The 19,626-nt window shown below is 42.2% G+C and overlaps 1 protein-coding gene across 7 annotated transcripts in view; it reads right to left on the bottom strand.

Moving 5' to 3' along the window:
• Positions 1–19,251, bottom strand: part of DYRK4 (dual specificity tyrosine phosphorylation regulated kinase 4) — a 76,356-nt gene extending 57,105 nt beyond the window's left edge. For 3 of the 7 annotated variants that reach the window (XM_073886989.1, XM_073886997.1, XM_073886995.1), the window contains exons 1-2: positions 19,116–19,251; positions 13,070–13,163 (exon numbers count right to left, since the gene is read on the bottom strand). In XM_073886989.1, coding sequence (XP_073743090.1) covers positions 13,070–13,163; positions 19,116–19,153 — 132 coding nt within the window. In that variant the 5' untranslated portion in view covers positions 19,154–19,251. Of the gene's footprint in view, positions 1–13,069; positions 13,164–18,385; positions 18,437–18,568; positions 18,698–19,115 lie in introns of those variants that run through there. The other 4 variants (XM_073886990.1, XM_073886996.1, XM_073886991.1 and 1 more) reach the window with 3 other exon arrangements.
• Between the last annotated feature and the right edge of the window lie 375 nt (positions 19,252–19,626).

Genomic DNA, 19,626 nt, shown 5'->3' with positions numbered 1-19,626 from the left:
TTGAATGATACACTGGACCAGATAGACCTCATAGATATTTACAGAACATTCCACCCTAAAACAACAGAATACTCATTCTTCTCGAGTGCACATGGAACTTTCTCCACATACTGGGTCACAAATCAGGTCTCAACTGATACCAAAAGATTGAGATTATTCCCTGCATGTTCTTTCAGACCACAATGCTTTAAAACTGGAACTCAATCACAAGAAAAAAATTGGCAGAAATTCAAACACTTGGAAGGTAAAGACCACTCTGCTAAAGAGTGTTTGGGTCAACCAGGAAATCAAAGAAGAACTTAAACAATTCATGGAAATCAATGAGAACGAAAACACATCGGTGCAAAACCTATGGGATACTGCAAAGGCGGTCCCTAAGGGGGAAATACATAGCCATCCAAGCCTCACTCAAAAAAATAGAAAAATCCCAAATTCACCAACTCTACACCTTAAAGAACTAAAGAAAAAGCAACAAACAATGCCTAAGCCACACATTAGAAGAGAAATAATTAAAATTAGAGCAGAAAACAATGAATTAGAAACCAGAAACACAGTAGATCAGATCAACGAAACTAGAAGTTGGTTCTTTGAAAGAATTAATAAGATCAATAAACCACTGGCCAGACTTACCCAAAAGAAAAGAGAAAGAACCCAAATTAATAAAATTATGAGGCAGGAGGCGGGGCAAGATGGCAGAGGAGTAGGAGACCTGGATTTCGTCTGGTTTCAGGAATTCAGCTGAATGGGGATCAAACCATTCTGAACACCTACGAACTCAACAGGAGATCGAAGAAGAGAGTAGCAACAACTCTGAACAGAAAAGCGACCACTTACTGGAAGGTAGGACGTGCGGAGAAGTGAATCCGAGGCGATATTCGGGAGGATAGATGGCGGGGGAGGGGGCCTCCGCCGCTTCTGGCAAGTGATAGACCCGCAGAGCACAAAATTGGAACGTTTAGAAGTCGGCTCCGCTGAGGGACGTCACTCCAGTGGCTAAGCGGGAGGTGGAACCCACCCGGTACAGTGTGGTCTCAGGACCCTCGGGGTCACGGAAAGACCGGGGGTGCCTGAGAGTGGCAGAGCTCCCAGGTATCGGAGCGGGGAAGCCGGCTGCAGAGACAGAGCAGAGGCGTGGGATCTCAGCTCAGGGCAGCCATAAACTGATCCGCGGCCCAGTCGGGCCACTGCTCCTCCAGCAGGGTCCCAACAAGCAGCAGAGCTGGGGAGACTCCCCTTCCTCCCCCGGGAGGAGCGGCGCGGGAGCGCACCGCAGGGATCTGCTAGGTTTGGAGACTCCACAAGGGGTCGGGTGCCAGAGATAGAAACGCTCGGTCACAGGCCGGGTGAGCACGGAGTGCAGCCGGAGACCAGGGAGACGGGAGTGATTGACTGCTTTTCTCTGGGGGCGCACTGAGGAGCGGAGCCCCGAGTTCTTGGCTCCTCCAGGGTGGAGATTGGGAGGCCACCATTTTCACTCTCATGCTCCAAAGCTGTACCGAGAGCTTGCAGGGAACAAAAGCTCCTGACAGCAAACCCGAGCAGATTGCTTAGCCTAGACTCACAAGGGCGGGGCAATTCCACTTCCGGCAAAGACGTTTGGGAACCACGGCAACAGGCCCCTCCCCAGAAGATCAGCACGAACAGCCAGCAAGCCAAGACCAAGTTTACCGATGAAGGAGAACGGGAGAACTCCAGCGCTATGGGAATACTGCACATAGAATTCATGGCTTTTTTTTTACCAGGATTCATTAGTTTTTCAAAGTTAATTTTTTTAACTGTGTTTTTTTTTCATTTTTCTTTTTCCCTTTTTCAACCAACATCTTATGAATCCCTTTTTAAAAAAAATTTTTTTTATTTTTCATTTTTAGAGTCATATTCTATCCCTTCATAGTAGTTACCTTTATTTTTGGCATACATATATAAGTTTTTCCCTCTTTAAAATTTTGAGATACGGTTTCTTCTAACAGATCAAAATATACCGTAAATGTCTAGTGTATGGCTTTGTTCCAGTCTCCTGACTGATCACATTCTCTCCCTTGTTTTTTCTTTAAATCTTCTTCTTTCATTTTTCAAACAACTTATCAATTCCTTTTATAAAATCTTTTATAATTTTCATCTTTACAGTCATCTTCCATCCCTTCATTGTATCAACCCTTATTTTGTACATATATAAGTCTTTCTTTCTTTAAAATTTAGGAGGCACTATGTTCTAACAGACCAAAATACACCCAAAATCTAGTGTGTGGCACTGATCTATACACTAGCCTGATCATATTTCATCATATTCTGGTTTTTTTGTTTTGTTTTGTTCTGCTTTTGTTTTTATCTTTTTCTTTTTTTTTTCTTTCTTTCCATTTCTTTTCCCCTGGTTTCAGGTCTTTTCTGATTTGTTTAGAGTATATTTTTTGGGGACGTTGTTAACCTGTTACCATTTTGTTCTCTCATTCACCTATTCTCCTCTGGACAAAATGAAAAGACGAAAAAAATCACCTCAGCAAAAAGAACAAGAGGAAGTACCGTCTGCCAGGGACATACTCAATATGGACATTAGTATGATGTCGGACCTAGAGTTCAGATACATGATTTTAAAGATACTAGCTGGGCTTGAAAAAAGCGTGGAAGTTATTAGAGAAACCCTTCCTGAAGAAATAAAAGAACTAAAATCTAACCAAATCGAAATCAAAAAGGCTATTAATGAGGCGCAATCAAAAATGGGGGTCTAACTGCTAGGATAAATGAGGCAGAAGAGAGAATCGGTGATATAGAAGACCAAATGATGGAAAATAAAGACGCTGAGAAAAAGAGAGATAAACAACTACTGGATTACGAGGGCAGAATTCCAGAGATAAGCAATACCATAAGACGAAACGTTAGAATAATTGAAATCCCAGAAGAAGAAGAGAGAGAGAGAGGGGCAGAAGGTATATTGGAGCAAATGATAGCAGAGAACTTCCCTAATGTGGGGAAGGAAACAGGCATCAAAATCCAGGAGGCACACAGAACCCCTCTCAAAATCAATAAAAAGAGGGCAACACCCCGACATCTAATAGTAAAACTTACGAGTCTCATAGACAAAGAGAAAATCTTGAAAGCAGCTCGGGAGAAGAGATATGTAACCTACAATGGTAGAAATATTAGATTGGCAACAGACCTATCCACAGAGACCTGGCAGGCCAGAAAGGACTGGCATGATATCTTCAGAGCACTAAACGAGAAAAATATGCAGACAAAAATACTATATCCAGCTAGGCTCTCATTGAAAATTGAAGGAGAGATCAAAAGCTTCCAGGACAAACAAAAACTAAAGGAAATTGCAAACATGAAACCAGCCCTCCAAGAAATATTGAAAGGGGTCCTCTAAGCCAAGAGAGAGCCTAAAAGCAGCATAGAGCAGGAAGGAACACAGACAATATACAGTAACAGTCACCTTACAGGCAATACAATGGCATTAAATTCATATCTTTCAATAGTTACCCTGAATGTAAATGGGCTAATGCCCCAATCGAAAGACACAGGCTATCAGATTGGATTAAAAAACAAGCCCCATCGATGTGCTGTCTACAATAGACGCATTTTAGACCCAAAGACCCCCCGCATTGAAAGTGAAGGGGTGGAAAACGATTTACCATGCTATGGACACCAAAAGAAAGCTGGGGTGGCAATCCTTATATCGGACAAATTAGATTTTAAAACGAAGACTGTAATAAGAGATGAGGAAGGACACTATATCCTACTTAAAGGGTCTATCCAACAAGAAGATCTAACAATTGTAAATATCTATGCCCCTAACATGGGAGCAGCCAATTATATAAGGCAATTAACAAAAGCAAAGAAACACATTGACAACAATACAATAATAGTGGGGGACTTTAACACCCCCTCACTGAAATGGACAGATCATCTAAGCAAAAGATCAACAAGGAAATAAAGACTTTAAAGGAAACACTGGTCCAAATGGACTTCACAGACATATTCAGAACATTCCATCCCAAAGCAACGGAATACACATTCTTCTCTAGTGCCCATGGGACACTCTCCAGAATAGATCATATCCTAGGTCACAAATCAGGTCTCAACTGGTACCAAGAGATGGGATTATTCCCTGCATATTTTCAGACCACAATGCTTTGAAACTAGAACTCAATCACAAGAGGAAAGTCGGAAAGAACTCAAATACATGGAGGCTAAAGAGCATCCTACTAAAGAATGAATGGGTCAACCAGAAAATTAAAGAATTAAAAAAATTCATGGAAACCATTGAAAATGAAAACACAACTGTTCAAAATCTTTGGGATGCAGCAAAGGCAGTCCTAAGAGGAAAGTATATAGCAATACAAGCCTTTCTCAAGAAACAAGAAAGGTCTCAAAAACACAACCTAACGCTACACCTAAAGGAGCTGGAGAAAGAACAGCAAAGAAAGCCTAAACCCAGCAGGAGAAGAGAAATAATAAAGATCAGAGCAGAAATCAATGAAATAGAAACCAAAAGAACAGTAGAACAGATCAACGAAACTAGGAGCTGGTTCTTTGAAAGAATTCACAAGATTGATACACCCCTGGCCAGACTGATCAAAAAGAAAAGAGAAATGACCCAAATCAACAAAATCATGAATGAAAGAGGAGAGAACACAAACAACACCAAAGAAATACAAACAATTATAAGAACATATTATGACCAACTCTATGCCAGCAAATTAGATAACCTGGAAGAAATGGGTGCATTCCTAGAGATGTATCAACTACCAAAACTGAACCAGGAAGAAATAGAAAACCTGAACAGACCTATAACCACTAAGGAAATTGAAGCAGTCATCAAAAATCTCCCAACAAACAAAAGCCCAGGGCCAGATGGCTTCCGGGGGAATTCTACCAAACATTTAAAGAAGAATTAATACCTATTTTCCTGAAACTGTTCTAAAAAATAGAAATGGAAGGAAAACTTCCAAACTCATCTTATGAGGCCACCATTACCTTGAAACCAAAACCAGACAAAGACCCCATCAAAAAGGAGAATTACAGACCAATATCCTTGATGAACATGGAGGCAAAAATTCTCACCAAATACTAGCCAATAGGATCCAACAGTACATTAAAAGGATTATTCATCATGACCAAGTGGGATTTATCCCTGGGCTGCAAGGTTGGTTCAACATCTGCAAATCAATCAACGTGACACAACACATTAACAAAAGAAAGAACAAGAATCATATGATCCTCTCAATAGATGCAGAAAAAGCATTTGACAAAGTACCACATCCTTTCTTGATCAAAACTTTTCAGAGTATAGGGATAGAGGGTACATACCTCAATATCATAAAAGCCATCTATGAAAAACCTACAGCGAATATCATTCTCAATGGGGAAAAGCTGAGAGCTTTCTCCCTAAGGTCAAGAATGCAGCAGGGATGTCCACTATCACCACTGTTATTCAACATAGTATTAGAAGTCCTAGCCACAGCAATCAGACAACAAAAAGAAATCAAAGGCATCCAAATTGGCAAAGAGGAAGTCAAACTCTCACTGTTTGCAGATGATATGACACTTTTTGTGGAAAACCCAAAAGACTCCACCCCAAAACTGCTAGAACTCATACAGGAATTCAGTAAAGAGGCAGGATATAAAATCAGTGCACAGAACGATGTGGATGGAACTGGAGGGTGTTATGCTGAGTGAAATAAGTCAATCAGAGAAAGACATGTATCATATGACCTCACTGATATGAGGAATTCTTAATCTCAGGAAACACACTGAGTGTTGCTGGAGTGGTGGGGGGTGGGAGGGATGGGGTGGCTGGGTGATAGACATTGGGGAGGGTATGTGCTATGGTGAGCACTGTGAATCGTGCAAGACTGTTGAATCACAGATCTGTACTTCTGAAACAAATAATGCAACATATGTTAAGAAAAAAGAAAAAGAAGAAGATAGCAGGAGGGGAAGAATGAAGGGGAGTAAGTCGGACGGGGAGACGAACCATGAGAGACGATGGACTCTGAACAACAAACTGAGAGTTCTAGAGGGGAGGAGTGTAGGGGGATGGGTTAGCCTGGTGATGGGTATTAAAGAGGGCACATTCTGCATGGAGCACTGGGTGTTATGCACGAACAATGAATCATGGAACACTACATCAAAAACTAATGATGTAATATATAATGATTAACATAACAATAAAAAAATTAAAAAAAAACTTAGTGCACAGAAATCAGTGGCATTCCTATACACCAACAACAAGACAGAAGAGAGACAAATTAAGGAGTTGATCCAACTTACAATTGCACCCCAAAGTATAAGGTACCTAGGAATAAAGCAAAGCAAAGAGGCAAAGGATTTGTATTCAGAAAACTATAAAATACTCATGAAAGAAACTGAGGAAGACACAAAGAAATGGAAAAACATTCCATGCTCATGGATTGGAAGAATAAACATTGTGAAGATGTCAATGCTACCTAGAGTAATCTACACATTCAATGCAATCCCCATCAAAATACCAACCACTTTTTTCAAAGAAATGAAACAAATAATCCTAAAATTTGTATGGAACCAGAAGAGACCCCGAATAGCCAGAGGAATCTTGAAAAAGAAAAGCAAAGCAGGCGGAATCACAATTCCGGACTTCCAGCTCTATTACAAAGCTGTCATCATCAAGACAGTATGGTACTGGCACAAAAACAGACACATAGATCAATGGGATAGAATAGAGAGCCCAGAATGGACCCTCAACTCTATGTTCAACTCATCTTTGACAAAGCAGGAAAGAATGTCCAATGGAATAAAGAGAGTCTCTTCAACAAATGGTGTTGGGAAAATTGGACAGCCGCATGCAGAAGAATGAAACTGGACCATTTGCTTACACCACACACAAAAATAGACTTCAAATGGTTGAAAGACGTCAACGTGAGACAGGAGTCCATCAAAATCCTAAAGGAGAACACAGGCAGCAACCTCTTCGACCTCAGGCTCAGCAACTTCTTCCTAGAAACATCGCCAAAGGCAAGGGAAGCAAGGGCAAAAGTGAACTATTGGGATTTCATCAAGATAAAAACCTTTTGCACAGCAAAAGAAACAGTCCACAAAACCGAAAGACAACTGACAGAATCGGAGAAGATATTTGCAAATGACATATCAGATAAAGGGCTAGTATCCAAAATCTATAAAGAACTTATCCAACTCAACACTCAAAGAACAAATAATCCAATCAAGAAATGGGCAGAAGACACGAACAGACATTTTTCCAAAGAAGACATCCAAATGGCCAACAGACACATGAAAAAGTGCTCAACATCGCTCGGCATCAGGGAAATCCAAATCGAAACCTCAATGAGATACCACCTCACAGCAGTCAGAATGGCTATGATTAATAAGTCAGGAAATGACAAATGTTGGCGGGGATGCGGAGAAAGGGGAACCCTCCTACACTGTTGGTGGGAATGCAAGCTGGTGCAGCCACTCTGGAAAACAGTTTGGAGGTTCCTCAAATAGTTGAAAATAGAGCTACCATAAGATCCAGCAATTGCACTACTGGGTATTTACCACAAAGATACAAATGTAGGGATCTGAAGGGGTACGTGCACCCCAAAGTTTATAGCAGCAATGTCCACAATAGCCAAACTGTGGAAAGAGCAAAGATGTCCAACGGCAGATGAATGGATAAAGAAGATGTGGTATATATACACAATAGAATATTATGCAGCCATCAAAAGGGATGAGCTCTTGCCATTTGCAATGACGTGGATGGAACTGGAGGGTGTTATGCTGAGTGAAATAAGTCAATCAGAGAAAGACATGTATCATATGACCTCACTGACAGGAGGAATTCTTAATCTCAGGAAACAAACTGAGGGTTGCTGGAGTGGTGGGGGGTGGGAGGGATGGGGTGGCTGGATGATAGACATTGGGGAGGGTATATGCTATGGTGAGAGGTGTGAATTGTGCAGGACTGTTGAATCACAGATCTGTACCTCTGAAACAAATAATGCCATATATGTTAAGAAAAAAAAAGAAGAAGATAGCAGGAGGGCAGAATGAAGGGGAGTAAATCAGAGGGGGATACGAAACATGAGAGACGATGGACTCTGAAAAACAAACTGAGGGTTCTAGAGGAGAGGGGGGCGGGGGGATGGGTTAGCCTGGTGATGGGTATTAAAGAGGGCACGTTCTGCGTGGAGCACTTTGTTTTATGCACAAACAATGAATCATGGAACACTACATCAAAAACTAATGATGTAATGTATGGTGATTAACATAACAATAAAAAATTAAAAAATAAAATAAAATTATGAATGAAAGGCGAGAGATCACGACTAACACCAGGGAAATAGAAACAAATATTAGAAATTATTATCAACAACTATATGCCAAAAAACTGAGCCATCTGAATGAAATGGAGGCCTTCCTTAAAACCTATAAGCTGCCAAGACTGAAGCAGGAAGAAATTGACAACCTGACTGGGCCAATAACCAGTAACGAGATTGAAGCAGTGATCAAAAAGCTCCCAAAAAACAAGAGTCCAGGGCCTGATGGATTCCCTGGGGAATTCTACCAAACATTCAAAGAAGAAATAATACCTATTCTCCTGAAGCTGTTTCAAAAAATAGAAACAGAAGGAAAACTTCTAAACTCATTCTATGAGGCCAGCATTACCTCAATCCCCAAACCAGGCAAAGGCCCCATCAAAAAGGAGAATTTCAGACCAATATCCCTGATGAATATGGATTCCAATATCCTCAACAAAATCCTAGCTAATAGGATCCAACAATACATTAAAAGGATCATCCCCCACGACCAAGTGGGATTTCTCCACGGGATGCAAGGGTGGTTCAACATTTGCAAATCAATCAATGTGATACAACACATTAATAAGAGGAGGGAGAAGAAACATATGGTCCTCTCAATTGATGCAGAAAAAGCATGTGACAAAATACAACATCCTTTCCTGATTAAAACTCTTCAGAGTATAGGGATAGAGGGAACAATCCTCAAGTTCATAAAATCCTTCTATGAAAAACCCACAGCGAATATCATCCTCAATGGGGAAAAGCTGAGAGCCTTTCCCTTAAGATCAGGAACACGTCAAGGATGCCCATTCTCCCCACTATTGTTCCACATCATATTAGAAGTCCTAGCAACAGCAATCAGACAACAAAAAGAAATAAAAAGTATTCAAATTGGGAAAGAGAAGTCAAACTCTCTCTTTTCACAGACGACATGATACTTTATGTGGAAAATCCAAAAGACTCCACCCCCAAATTACTAGAACTCATACAGCAATTCAGTAATGTGGCAGGATACAAAATCAATGCACAGAAATCAGCTGCTTTCTTATACACTAACAACACAACTGTAGAAAGAGAAATTAGAGAAACGATTCCACTTACAATAGCACCAAAAACCATAAAATACTTTGGAATAAACCTAACCAAAGAGGTAAAGGATCTATACTCTAGGAACTACAGAACACTTATGAAAGAAATTGAAGGAGACACAGAAAGATGGAAAAATATTCCATGCTCATTGATTGGAAGAATAAACATTGTTAAAATCTCTATGCTACCCAGAGTAATCTATACCTTCAATGCCATCCCGATCAAAATTCCAATGACATTTTTCAAAGTGCTGGAACAAAGAATCCTAAAATTTGTATGGAATCAGAAAAGACCCCGAATTGCCAAGGAAATGTTGAAAAAGAAAAACAAAGCTGGGGGCATCATGTTGCCCGATTTCAAGCTCTATTACAAAGCAGTGATCACCAAGACAGCATGGTACTGGCACAAAAACAGACATATAGACCAATGGAAGAGAATAGAGAACCCAGATATGGACCCTCAACTCTATGGTCAAATAATCTTTGACAAAGCAGGAAAAAATATGCAATGGAAAAAAGACAGTCTCTTCAATCAATGGTGCTGGGAAAATTGGACAGCCACATGCAAAAGAATGAAACTCGACCATTCTCTAACACCATTCCCAAAGATAAACTCAAAGTGGATGAAAGACCTCAATGTGAGACAGGAATCCATCAAAATCCTAGAGGAGAACATAGGCAGTAACCTCTTTGACATCGCTCACAGCAACTTCTTTCAAGATACATCTCCAAAAGCTAGTGAAACAAAAGCAAAAATGAACTTTTGGGACTTCATCAAGATAAAAAGCTCCTGTACAGCAAAGGAAACAGTCCACAAAACAAGGAGGCAACCCACAGAATGGGAGAAGATATTTGCAAATGACACTACAGATAAAGGGCTGGTATCCAAGATCTATAAAGAACTTTTCAAACTCAACACCCAAAAACCAAATAATCAAGTCAAAAAGTGGGCAGAAGATATGAAAAGACAGTTCTCTGAAGAAGACAGACAAATGGCTAACAGACATATGAAAAAATGTTCATCATCATTAGCCATCAGGGAAATTCAAATCAAAACCACATTGAGATACCACCTCACACCAGTTAGAATGGCAAAAATGGACAGGGAAAGAAACAACAAATGTGGGAGAGATTGTGGAGAAAGGGGAACCCTCTCACACTGTTGGTGGGAATGCAAGTTGGTACAGCCACTTTGGAAAACAGTGTGGAGGTTCCTCAAAAATTTAAAAATAGAGCTACCCTGTGACCCAGCAATTGCACTACTGGGTATTTACTCCAAAGACACAGATGTAGTGAAAAGAAGGGGCATATGCACCCCAATGTTCATAGCAGCAATGTCCGCAATAGCCAGACTGTGGAAAGAGCCGAGATGCCCTTCACCCAGATGAATGGATAAAGAAGATGTGGTCCATATATACAATGGAATATTACTCAGCCATCAGAAAGGATGAATACCCAACTTTTACATCCACATGGATGGGACTGGAGGAGATGATGCTCAGTGAAATAAGTCAAGCAGAGAAAGTCAATTAGCATATGGTTTCACTTATTTGTGGTACATAAGGAACAGCATGGAGGACATTAGGAGAAGGAAGGGAAAAATAAAGGGGGGGAATCGGGGGGAGAGATGAACCATGAGAGACTATGGACTCTGAGAGACAAACAGGGTTTTAGAGGGGAGGGGGGAGGGGGGATTGGTTAGCCCGGTGATGGGCATTAAAGAGGGCACGTTCTGCATAGAGCACTGGGTGTTATGCACAAACAATGAATCATGGAGCACTACATCAAAAACTAATGATGTACAAAAGGAATGAGATCTTACCATTTGCAATGATGTGGATGGAACTGGAGGGTGTTATGCTGAGTGAAATAAGTCAATCAGAGAAAGACATGTATCATATGACCTCACTGATATGAAGAATTCTTAATCTCAGGAAACAAACTGAGTGTTGCTGGAGTGGTGGGGGGTGGGAAGGATGGGGTGGCTGGGTGATAGACACTGGGGAGGGTATGTGCTATGGTGAGCGCTGTGAATTGTGCAAGACTGGTGAATCACAGATCTGTACTTCTGAAACAAATAATGCAATATATGTTAAGAAAAAAAAAAGAAGAAGATAGCAGGAGGGGAAGAATGAAGGGGAGTAAGTCAGAGGGGGAGACGAACCATGGAGAGGATGGACTCTGAACAACAAACTGAGAGTTCTAGAGGGGAGGAATGTAGGGGGATGGGTTAGCCTGGTGATGGGTATTAAAGAGGGCACATTCTGCATGGAGCACTGGGTGTTATGCACGAACAATGAATCATGGAACACTACATCAAAAACTAATGATGTAATGTATGGTGATTAACATAACAATAAAAATATTTTTAAAAAACTAATGATGTAATGTATGGTGATTAACATAACATAATAAAAAAAGAATATGGGTTTGCATTCTGTCTGCCATGCAATGGTTTATGGCAATGGCTGGTTAACTCCACTTGAATCTCAGTTTTCCCATCTGTAAAATGAGGATAATAATTGTACTTGCCTCTAAAGTTCATGTGAGAGTCATCCAAACACTCAATAAACATGAGCTCAAGGAGGTAGAAAAATATATATAAGTTGCAAAACTTGTGATGATTTTTCTTAAGTGATGACCAAGACCATCCTGTTTGCATAATATTTTTAAATGTGAACAGAATGTTGTCTTTATTATATTATCCTGTTTTGTGATAGATTTACTCTTTTAAATATTTTATATTGATTTCTTTGTCAAAATAAATGTTTTAGGAATTAATAACTTGTTGTGCCTGTGAATCACAAAATAATGGTTTTTATTGTATCTGGTAATGGCAAGGGTAGGGCTGGGGGGCAGTGGCCTTTGCATTAAGATTCATTTTCATGAGTTATAACCCCGAGGGACAGAAGGCTAAGGTTAAATCAGGAACACTGCTTGGAGGTGACCTAAGAGTCATAATTTTAAGGAGGTGGTGTGTGATCTACAGGGAGCAGACTTTTTTCAGGCCTCGGATAGGCTGTTGAACTCTGGTTCTTCCATTCAGTGACACAAGCAAGATTCAAAGTCAAACCTGAGTGCTCTGGGCTCAAGTTTGCCACAGAACTTTCAGAGCAAAGATCCAAATAATACGATCTTTCGAGTAAGGTGTAAAATCCAAACTGAGAGCATTAGATGAAAAAGTACACCTCATTTAGAAGTAATCTTGTAGATGGTGATCACAAAGTCACCACATCACACAATTACCTTTATGCTGTGGTGCTTCACTGGTTTTCGAGACTGGGTAAAAAGACACCATGTCTGTGTTAGGGGGGAAAAAAAAACAACAACAACCCAAAGCACACAGACCTTTTCCGGAAGTGTTTGGAACCATTCTGGGACACCTCTGGTGTGGTTCCAGAAATAAAGAGCACAATACAAGATACTTAGAAGAGACGCTAGTCCAGGGCCTCCTCAAACACAAGCCACCTGTTTGATGAAGGCCTTGCAGTTCTGGAGTTCATGAAACTACACTCTGGCCCTGCAGCTAATGTCCCTCCAAGCCTGCCCAGACCTGGCTTTGCCAACCAGCCTGGTCCATCCACACCTCCAGAACTTCTCCTCACCCTGTCATCAAAGGTGCTTGGAGGACAATGGTCACTCCTAGATCCCAGGTCCCCAAATCTTCATGATGATACCTCTCTTGCCCAAATGAAATTCAAGGATCTTTACCTTCCCAGGGTTGATATTCTGTTTCTTTCTTGCTTTCAAAATTGGGAAGGATGTCAAACTGCAGTTCCTTGGTTTTTTAGCATCCATGTTAGTCCTGCAGGAGGAAGAATAAAAAGTACATTGGTAGTAGGAGCAAAATATAAGTAATGGCACCCACACCCAGGGATGGGAAGAATGAGGGCAGGCTTAGAGATAAAAAGTGGCAGGCCTAGGGTGCCTGGGTGGCTCAGTCGGTTAAGCATCTGCCTTCAGCTCAGGTCATGATCCCAGGGTCCTGGGATCGAGCCCCACGTGGGGCCCCTTGCTCTGTGGGAAGCCTGCTTCTCCCTCTGCCTCTGCCTCTCCCCCTACTTGTGTACACTTTTTCTCTCTTATAAAAATACTTTGAAAAAAAAAAAGTGTCAGGCCTAAAAACAGTGGCTGAGTGTCTGCTGCTAACTCCTTTTTTTTCCCTCCTGGTGGCTGATGATGTCAGGAGAGGGGGTGTCTTGGCATCAGCCCTTGGGTGCTCAGGGCAAAGGGAGATGGCAGCCCAGGAAGGAAGATGAGCTAACGAGGTGGCCAGCAGTTTAGGACACCAAACAAAAAGACCCATTTCCTCTAGCTCACTGCAAAGTAAACCATTCTCTTACCACAACCACCTTTTGCTCTGAAAGATACATATATAAGCGGTTACTCGGTAGCTTAAAGCCTACAGAAAAAGAAAAGGGACAATGGATAGAAACGCTTTGCCTGGAATTCATTAGGCATTTTTTGCACCTTCTTTATTCAGAGCAGAGCTGTATGAAAAATGAACTCACTGCAAGACGAAAAGCTAATTTGCATTAAGTTTATGGAATCTGGTTAAAGCGACAATTTATGTAAATGGAAGAGTCTTAAAGGATCTGACGCCACTGTTACATGCCCGTTCCATTAACAGACAGCTGCTGGAACTCTGTTTTGTGTCCCTTTGAAGATCCTTTTCAGCCTCTAACTCTAACAAGAGCCAAGGTAGCCAAGGACATCTGAACAAGGACAGAACAGGGATCAGTGCGAATGTTATTCTGGCTTCTGTAAACCACTCCATTGGAAGGTTCTTCAAGACCCTATAATAAATGGTGACAGCATCACAATTCTGAAATTATTCAGAGGACTCAAGACACGTCCCGCCCACTATTATCACAGCATAATGTTGAAAAACCAGAAATTACTTGTCTATATATAATGAGAAGTTAAAAAATATGGCACATATGTATTATAGAATATGACGTGATCACTTTAAAAAATGAAGTCTCTATGTATGCCTGTAATGTATTGAATAAAAACAGAACAATATGCATGATTCCATATTTGTTTTTTTTTTTTAAAGATTTTATTTATTTATTTGAGAGAGAGAGAATGAGAGACAGAGAGCATGAGAGGGAAGAGGGTCAGAGGGAGAAGCAGACCCCCCGCTGAGCAGGGAGCCCGATGCGGGACTCGATCCCGGGACTCCAGGATCATGACCTGAGCCGAAGGCAGTCGCTTAACCAACTGAGCCACCCAGGCGCCCTGATTCCATATTTGTTTAAGAAAAAAATAAGATGGGGGCGCCTGGGTGGCTCAGTCAGTTAAGCGTCTGCCTTCAGCTCAGGTCATGATCCCATCGAGCCCCGCGTCGGGCTCCCTGTTCGGCAGGAAACCTGCTTCTCCCTCTCCCACTCCCCCTGCTTGTGTTCCCTCTCTCGCTGTGTCTTTCTCTCTCTGTCAAATAAATAAATAAAATCTTTAAAAAGAAAAAAACGAGGTGGAGGTGCCTGCGTGGCTTAGTCCATTGAGATTCTGCCTTTGGTTCAGGTCATGATCTCGGGGTCCTGGGATTGAGCCTGGAGTTGAGCTCCCTGCTCAGTGGGCTCCCTGCATCTCTCCCTCTGCCCCTCCCCCTGATCGCGCTGTCTCTCTCACTCTTTCTTTTCTCTCAAACAAATAAATAAAATCTTTAAAAGAAAAAAACAAGATGTTTGCATGTCTTAATCAGGTATATTGAAGAACATAGAAAAAATAAAAATAATTACCTCCTTTGAGGGGTGGAGCTGGGGGAGGTGAGTGGGAACATGAATTTTAACACACACACACACAATATGAAAAAATCCTATGCAAGAGTAAACAAAAAGTAATAGTTGCTTCTCTTCAAATGATCATAATGTCACTTCTTTCTTCCCTTCCTTCCTTTACAAACATTTGCTGAGATAATTCTTCTGATAAACCAGACATAGCCTCTGCCCTTAAGGAGAGTTCATTATCTAGGAGGGAGACACATGGAAACAGGTCATTACAATGCACATGATCAGGGCAGTAATAGAGGCCAGTGCAACGAGCTAATGAAGCACACTGCAGGGGGCGAGGGAGCCTTCACACCTGAGCAGAGTAGAACTGTCCTTGAAGAATAAACAGACAGGCATGGAGTCAAGAGCAGATGGACAAGACAGCAACCAAACAGTAGGAAAGAGCGCTGTGTTCTTCAGAAAGTGTGAGCACATGGACATTACTGTAGAGGGCTAGAGAGGTGGTTAGACTGTAAAGAAAGGGTCGCATGGTTCATTCTAGGTCTGACAAAATCAGATTTGGACTTAGGATCATCTCTCTGGCAATACCATGGAACAAGGTTCAGAGGAGCTCAAGTAGGAAGCTGTCTTGAGCATCAAGGCAAGAGAGGATGAGGACCTCAACCAAGGCCATGTGAGGACACAGTGGAAGTGGGAACTTGGGAATAATTTGGGAGACAGAACTGGTAGAATTTTGGCCATCAATTTGATATGAGGGTTGCAAAATCCAAACATGGGGTAAGAATGAATACAATTCTTCCTGCCAAGGCTCTGTATCAAATGCTCCCTCCATCTATTCCACAAGGATGTGGGAGACAATCAAGTCCACATCCTCTTTCCTAGCCAGTGGAGCTCTTTTCGTCTATTCAGCTTCTGGGGCTCCGTAGGTGAAGAGAACATGAAGACCTCAAGAAGATGCTGCGGCATCTTGGAGTCTAGTCTCAGTGCTGTCCCCAGATAGATTCTGAGCAAGTCATATGCCTTGTCTATCCTCAGTTTCCCCATTTGTAAGATGACAGGACTGGACTAGATGGCCTCTGATGTCCCTTCCAGTTCTAAGCTTCTTTGATGCTAACTTTATTAAATATTGCCAGATTGGAAAAGTTCTGTTGTGGCTTATTCCACGAGTTCACTCCTTTGGATAATTCTGTGGTCATCAAAGACTATCTTGTGCCTTTTTTTATTTCCTAAGAATGCATTCAGTCTAGCTTCAATTTAATCCATGACACATAACCTATGTTCAAAGCTTCACAAATGCTACTTTTTATCCTCAAAATAGGTGGTGAACTATGAGAATGTTTTATATCTTGTTTATAACTGCTGCATGAAGGGTCAAAGATAAGAAACTCATCTCAGAGCTAGAATGAATACGGCTTTGAGAACTGAAACTAAAATTTAAAAGTTCCTCCTATTATTTTACATGGAGATTAGTTTCCCTACCTCTCCAGTTTAGACCCATCGCCTTCCTCTGGATTTCAGCACTTTTGTGTGTGGAGATCATTTTGTCACTTGGTCAACAACTTGAGTGTTAATTATTTTAGGGGCATACATTTCATTTCATCTTGATTGTGAATCTCTTGGAGGCAAGAATGATGAGCTCGGATTTTATTTTATTCCTTACATTCCTCCTTTGGACAAGGACAATGACTTGTCTGCTGAAAGCTCTTGGTACAAATGTGCTGAGAAAGAGACATCTAAGATAATTTAGATTAATTCATCAAAAAATTTGAGACCACCATCTGAATGCCAGAGACTGTGTTAAGCATGGGGGCCTGAGAGATAGGTAAAACAGAATCCTTGCTTTCAAGGAGAGTTCAGGGTCTGGTAGGCATGACAGAGCCATCAACAGTGGGGCCAGCCTTAACTGTATACATAGCATTTTATATTTATTGTGTTATCTATGTACACCAATCTTCAATGCCCAGTAAAGAAATATATCTTTTGAGATTTATTTCTATTGCAGTTGTCAAGTAGCTTGATCTTTATGCCCTGGAGAGCTACGTTTGGGGCAGAAATTGTGGCAGTGTAGGACTGGCAGGTACTCCCTTTGCATTTCTGTGGATAGGAGATAATGTACTTAATGTATTTAAGTTACTCTCACTGCTGCAAAGAGAACTCCTTGGCCTCTCTGCAATTATCCTTGAAACTCTTCATGGTCCATGGACTCTCAGAGCTGGAAGAGGTTTTAGGGGCCATTCATCCATTTTCCCACCCCGGCAGAAGTCCTCTTTAGAGTATCCCCAGCAATCATTCAGTCTCTGCTTGAATATTCCTGTGACAGAGCTCACTGTTTTTCCGGGCAACCCATTTCACCTCTGGCTGCTTATACGTATGGTTGGTGCTCAGCCAATGTCGGTGGCAAGAAATGATACTGAGCAACATATCCTCCACAAATACTTGCTATCCTCTGCAGAACAACAAAGAACACACCTACCCTCTCTTCTACTCCAAGAGCTCTTGAATATTCAAAACAGTGCCTTCTTACCTCCCTGGCACCTACTCAGCTCCAGGCATTCTGTAGTTTTATTTCAAGCATGTCTTCGTAGGATAGAGCATCCAGGCATGACAGAGAGAACTTGTATTGTGATTGTCCCTCTCTACTTTCTAGTTTTTTTATGACCTTGTTTTAAGTGGCTACCGTTTTCTAGAGTCTAGATTATGTACTAATCAATGTTAAATCAGCCAGCGAGATCTTTACATCACTCACCTGGTCACTGTATTTCTATTAATGAAGTCTAGACCAGTATTTGCCCCTTTCAGCTGTCACAACACACTCATGTTGGATTTGGGATCAGCTAAAACCATGGACTCCCAGCACTGGGTCCTCCACAAATTTGCGAAGTATGTATTCTAGCCAAGTTCCTGACAACAGTATGGAGCTGGAGAAGGCAAAGTCAAAGAGTGGCTGGCACACCACTCGAGACTCCTTTCAGGTTTCTCATTACCCTCTTGATAAGGACTAAAACCGAGAAGGGAAGTAAAAGACATAAGTCCCAGAACTAATTAGGCACAATCCAGGTTTGAAGGATTCCCTAAAACTCCTAGATTTTACATATTTAACACACACAGATGATTAAATCCCTCGAGCAAGACTAGCAGCAAAGGACACATTTGTCCTTTCATAGTTTGAACTTTCTATAAATGGCCTTGCACCTTTGCCAGGTCTCCATTGAATCCTGAACAGTGAAGCTTGAGTTAAGATTGTTGACAATCAGTCATTTAAAACAAGTCAGAGGGGTCACAAGTTACTTACGCCCTGAATTGGCGGATGGACGTTTCAAACGTAGCAAGTAGCACAAATCAACTACAGATTAAAAAAAAAAAAAATCCAAATTTTGCATTGTTCATCCCCCTTTTAAGGAAAATATTTGCTAGGACGAGCATTACCCTAGAGTGGCAAGTACGACCCAGAGGAAAAGGGATGCTCTGGACGTACCTATGATGGATCCACACACAGCTTAAAGCTGTCTTGCTTTGGGCTCTGGTTGAGCATGGAGGCTTCAAGCAGATGGGCTGGGCCAGGATAGGCTGGTATCAGCCACATCTTAGGACATCCACGTGAGGCGTGGGGTTGTGGGCTCACTTTTGACCTCCAAAAGGACCAGCCACGCCCTGAAGATAAAGGGGGAGGAAAGTTTTGCGCCCCACGTTGTCGGGGTCAGGGCTGGAAGCAATTTCAGGAGAGGTCTTAGGAGTTTCCTAAAATCCATCTCTCCCCACCCCGCACTCAGCCGAGGTCTGCGATGCAACTTTCTGTTAGGAGCAAACTACATGGATGTCAGGTTGTGAGGATGCGGCGGTTCAGAGCACTTCCGTCCGCGCTCACACCCCGTGCCTCTCTCCTCCGACCACACTCCCCCTGCTATTTCGCATTCTCCGCACCTCCCTTCTCCCCGCTTCCCCAGCCTTCTTCCCCCGTTGCCCCAGATGCTTCTGCCCCACCGCGGTCCCTTCCTCCCCGCTGGCGCTGAGCGCTGCCTTACTCTGTCCGGGCGCCGGCAGGTGGTGGGAAGAGCTGCATGGGGCTGGCGCACACTGCCCGGCGGCCGTTGCGGGGCGCTTGCTCCCGCCCGCACCGGCCGGGGACCACGCCCTCCTCCCGTCTCTATAGAAACTCTGGCCGCTCTTTTTGTGACTCCGGCCGCGGAAAGGACTTAGACTTTGGTTCCGTCCCAAACCACCGTTCACATCAGCATAAAGAACACCTCTCTTCCTCCCCTACTCCCATTCTCTCGCCTCAGGTAGAGTTGAAGGACATCCCAAGAATGGGGAGATTCGAGTTCACCGAACTACCCGGGCTCATGAAATTATTCCTACTTTCTCCCTCTTCCAGAAAGGTTGTGGTTCCCCGAAGCTCATGGCAAAAGTTCCAGATATAAAGTATTCATCAGATGAGCACTTTCTGAGCATTGACTCTGCACCAGGTTTTAAATGCATGAAAACTAATTAAAGTTCTAGCTAAATGACAGTAGCGGGGCCTGGAGGAATATCGTC

The sequence above is a fragment of the Callorhinus ursinus genome, unplaced genomic scaffold, assembly GCF_003265705.2.
Source record: "Callorhinus ursinus isolate GAN/ISIS: 27379988/994484 unplaced genomic scaffold, GSC_fseal_2.0 scaffold74, whole genome shotgun sequence".
NCBI lineage: Eukaryota > Metazoa > Chordata > Mammalia > Carnivora > Otariidae > Callorhinus > Callorhinus ursinus.
This window is presented reverse-complemented; position numbering and strand designations above follow the sequence as displayed.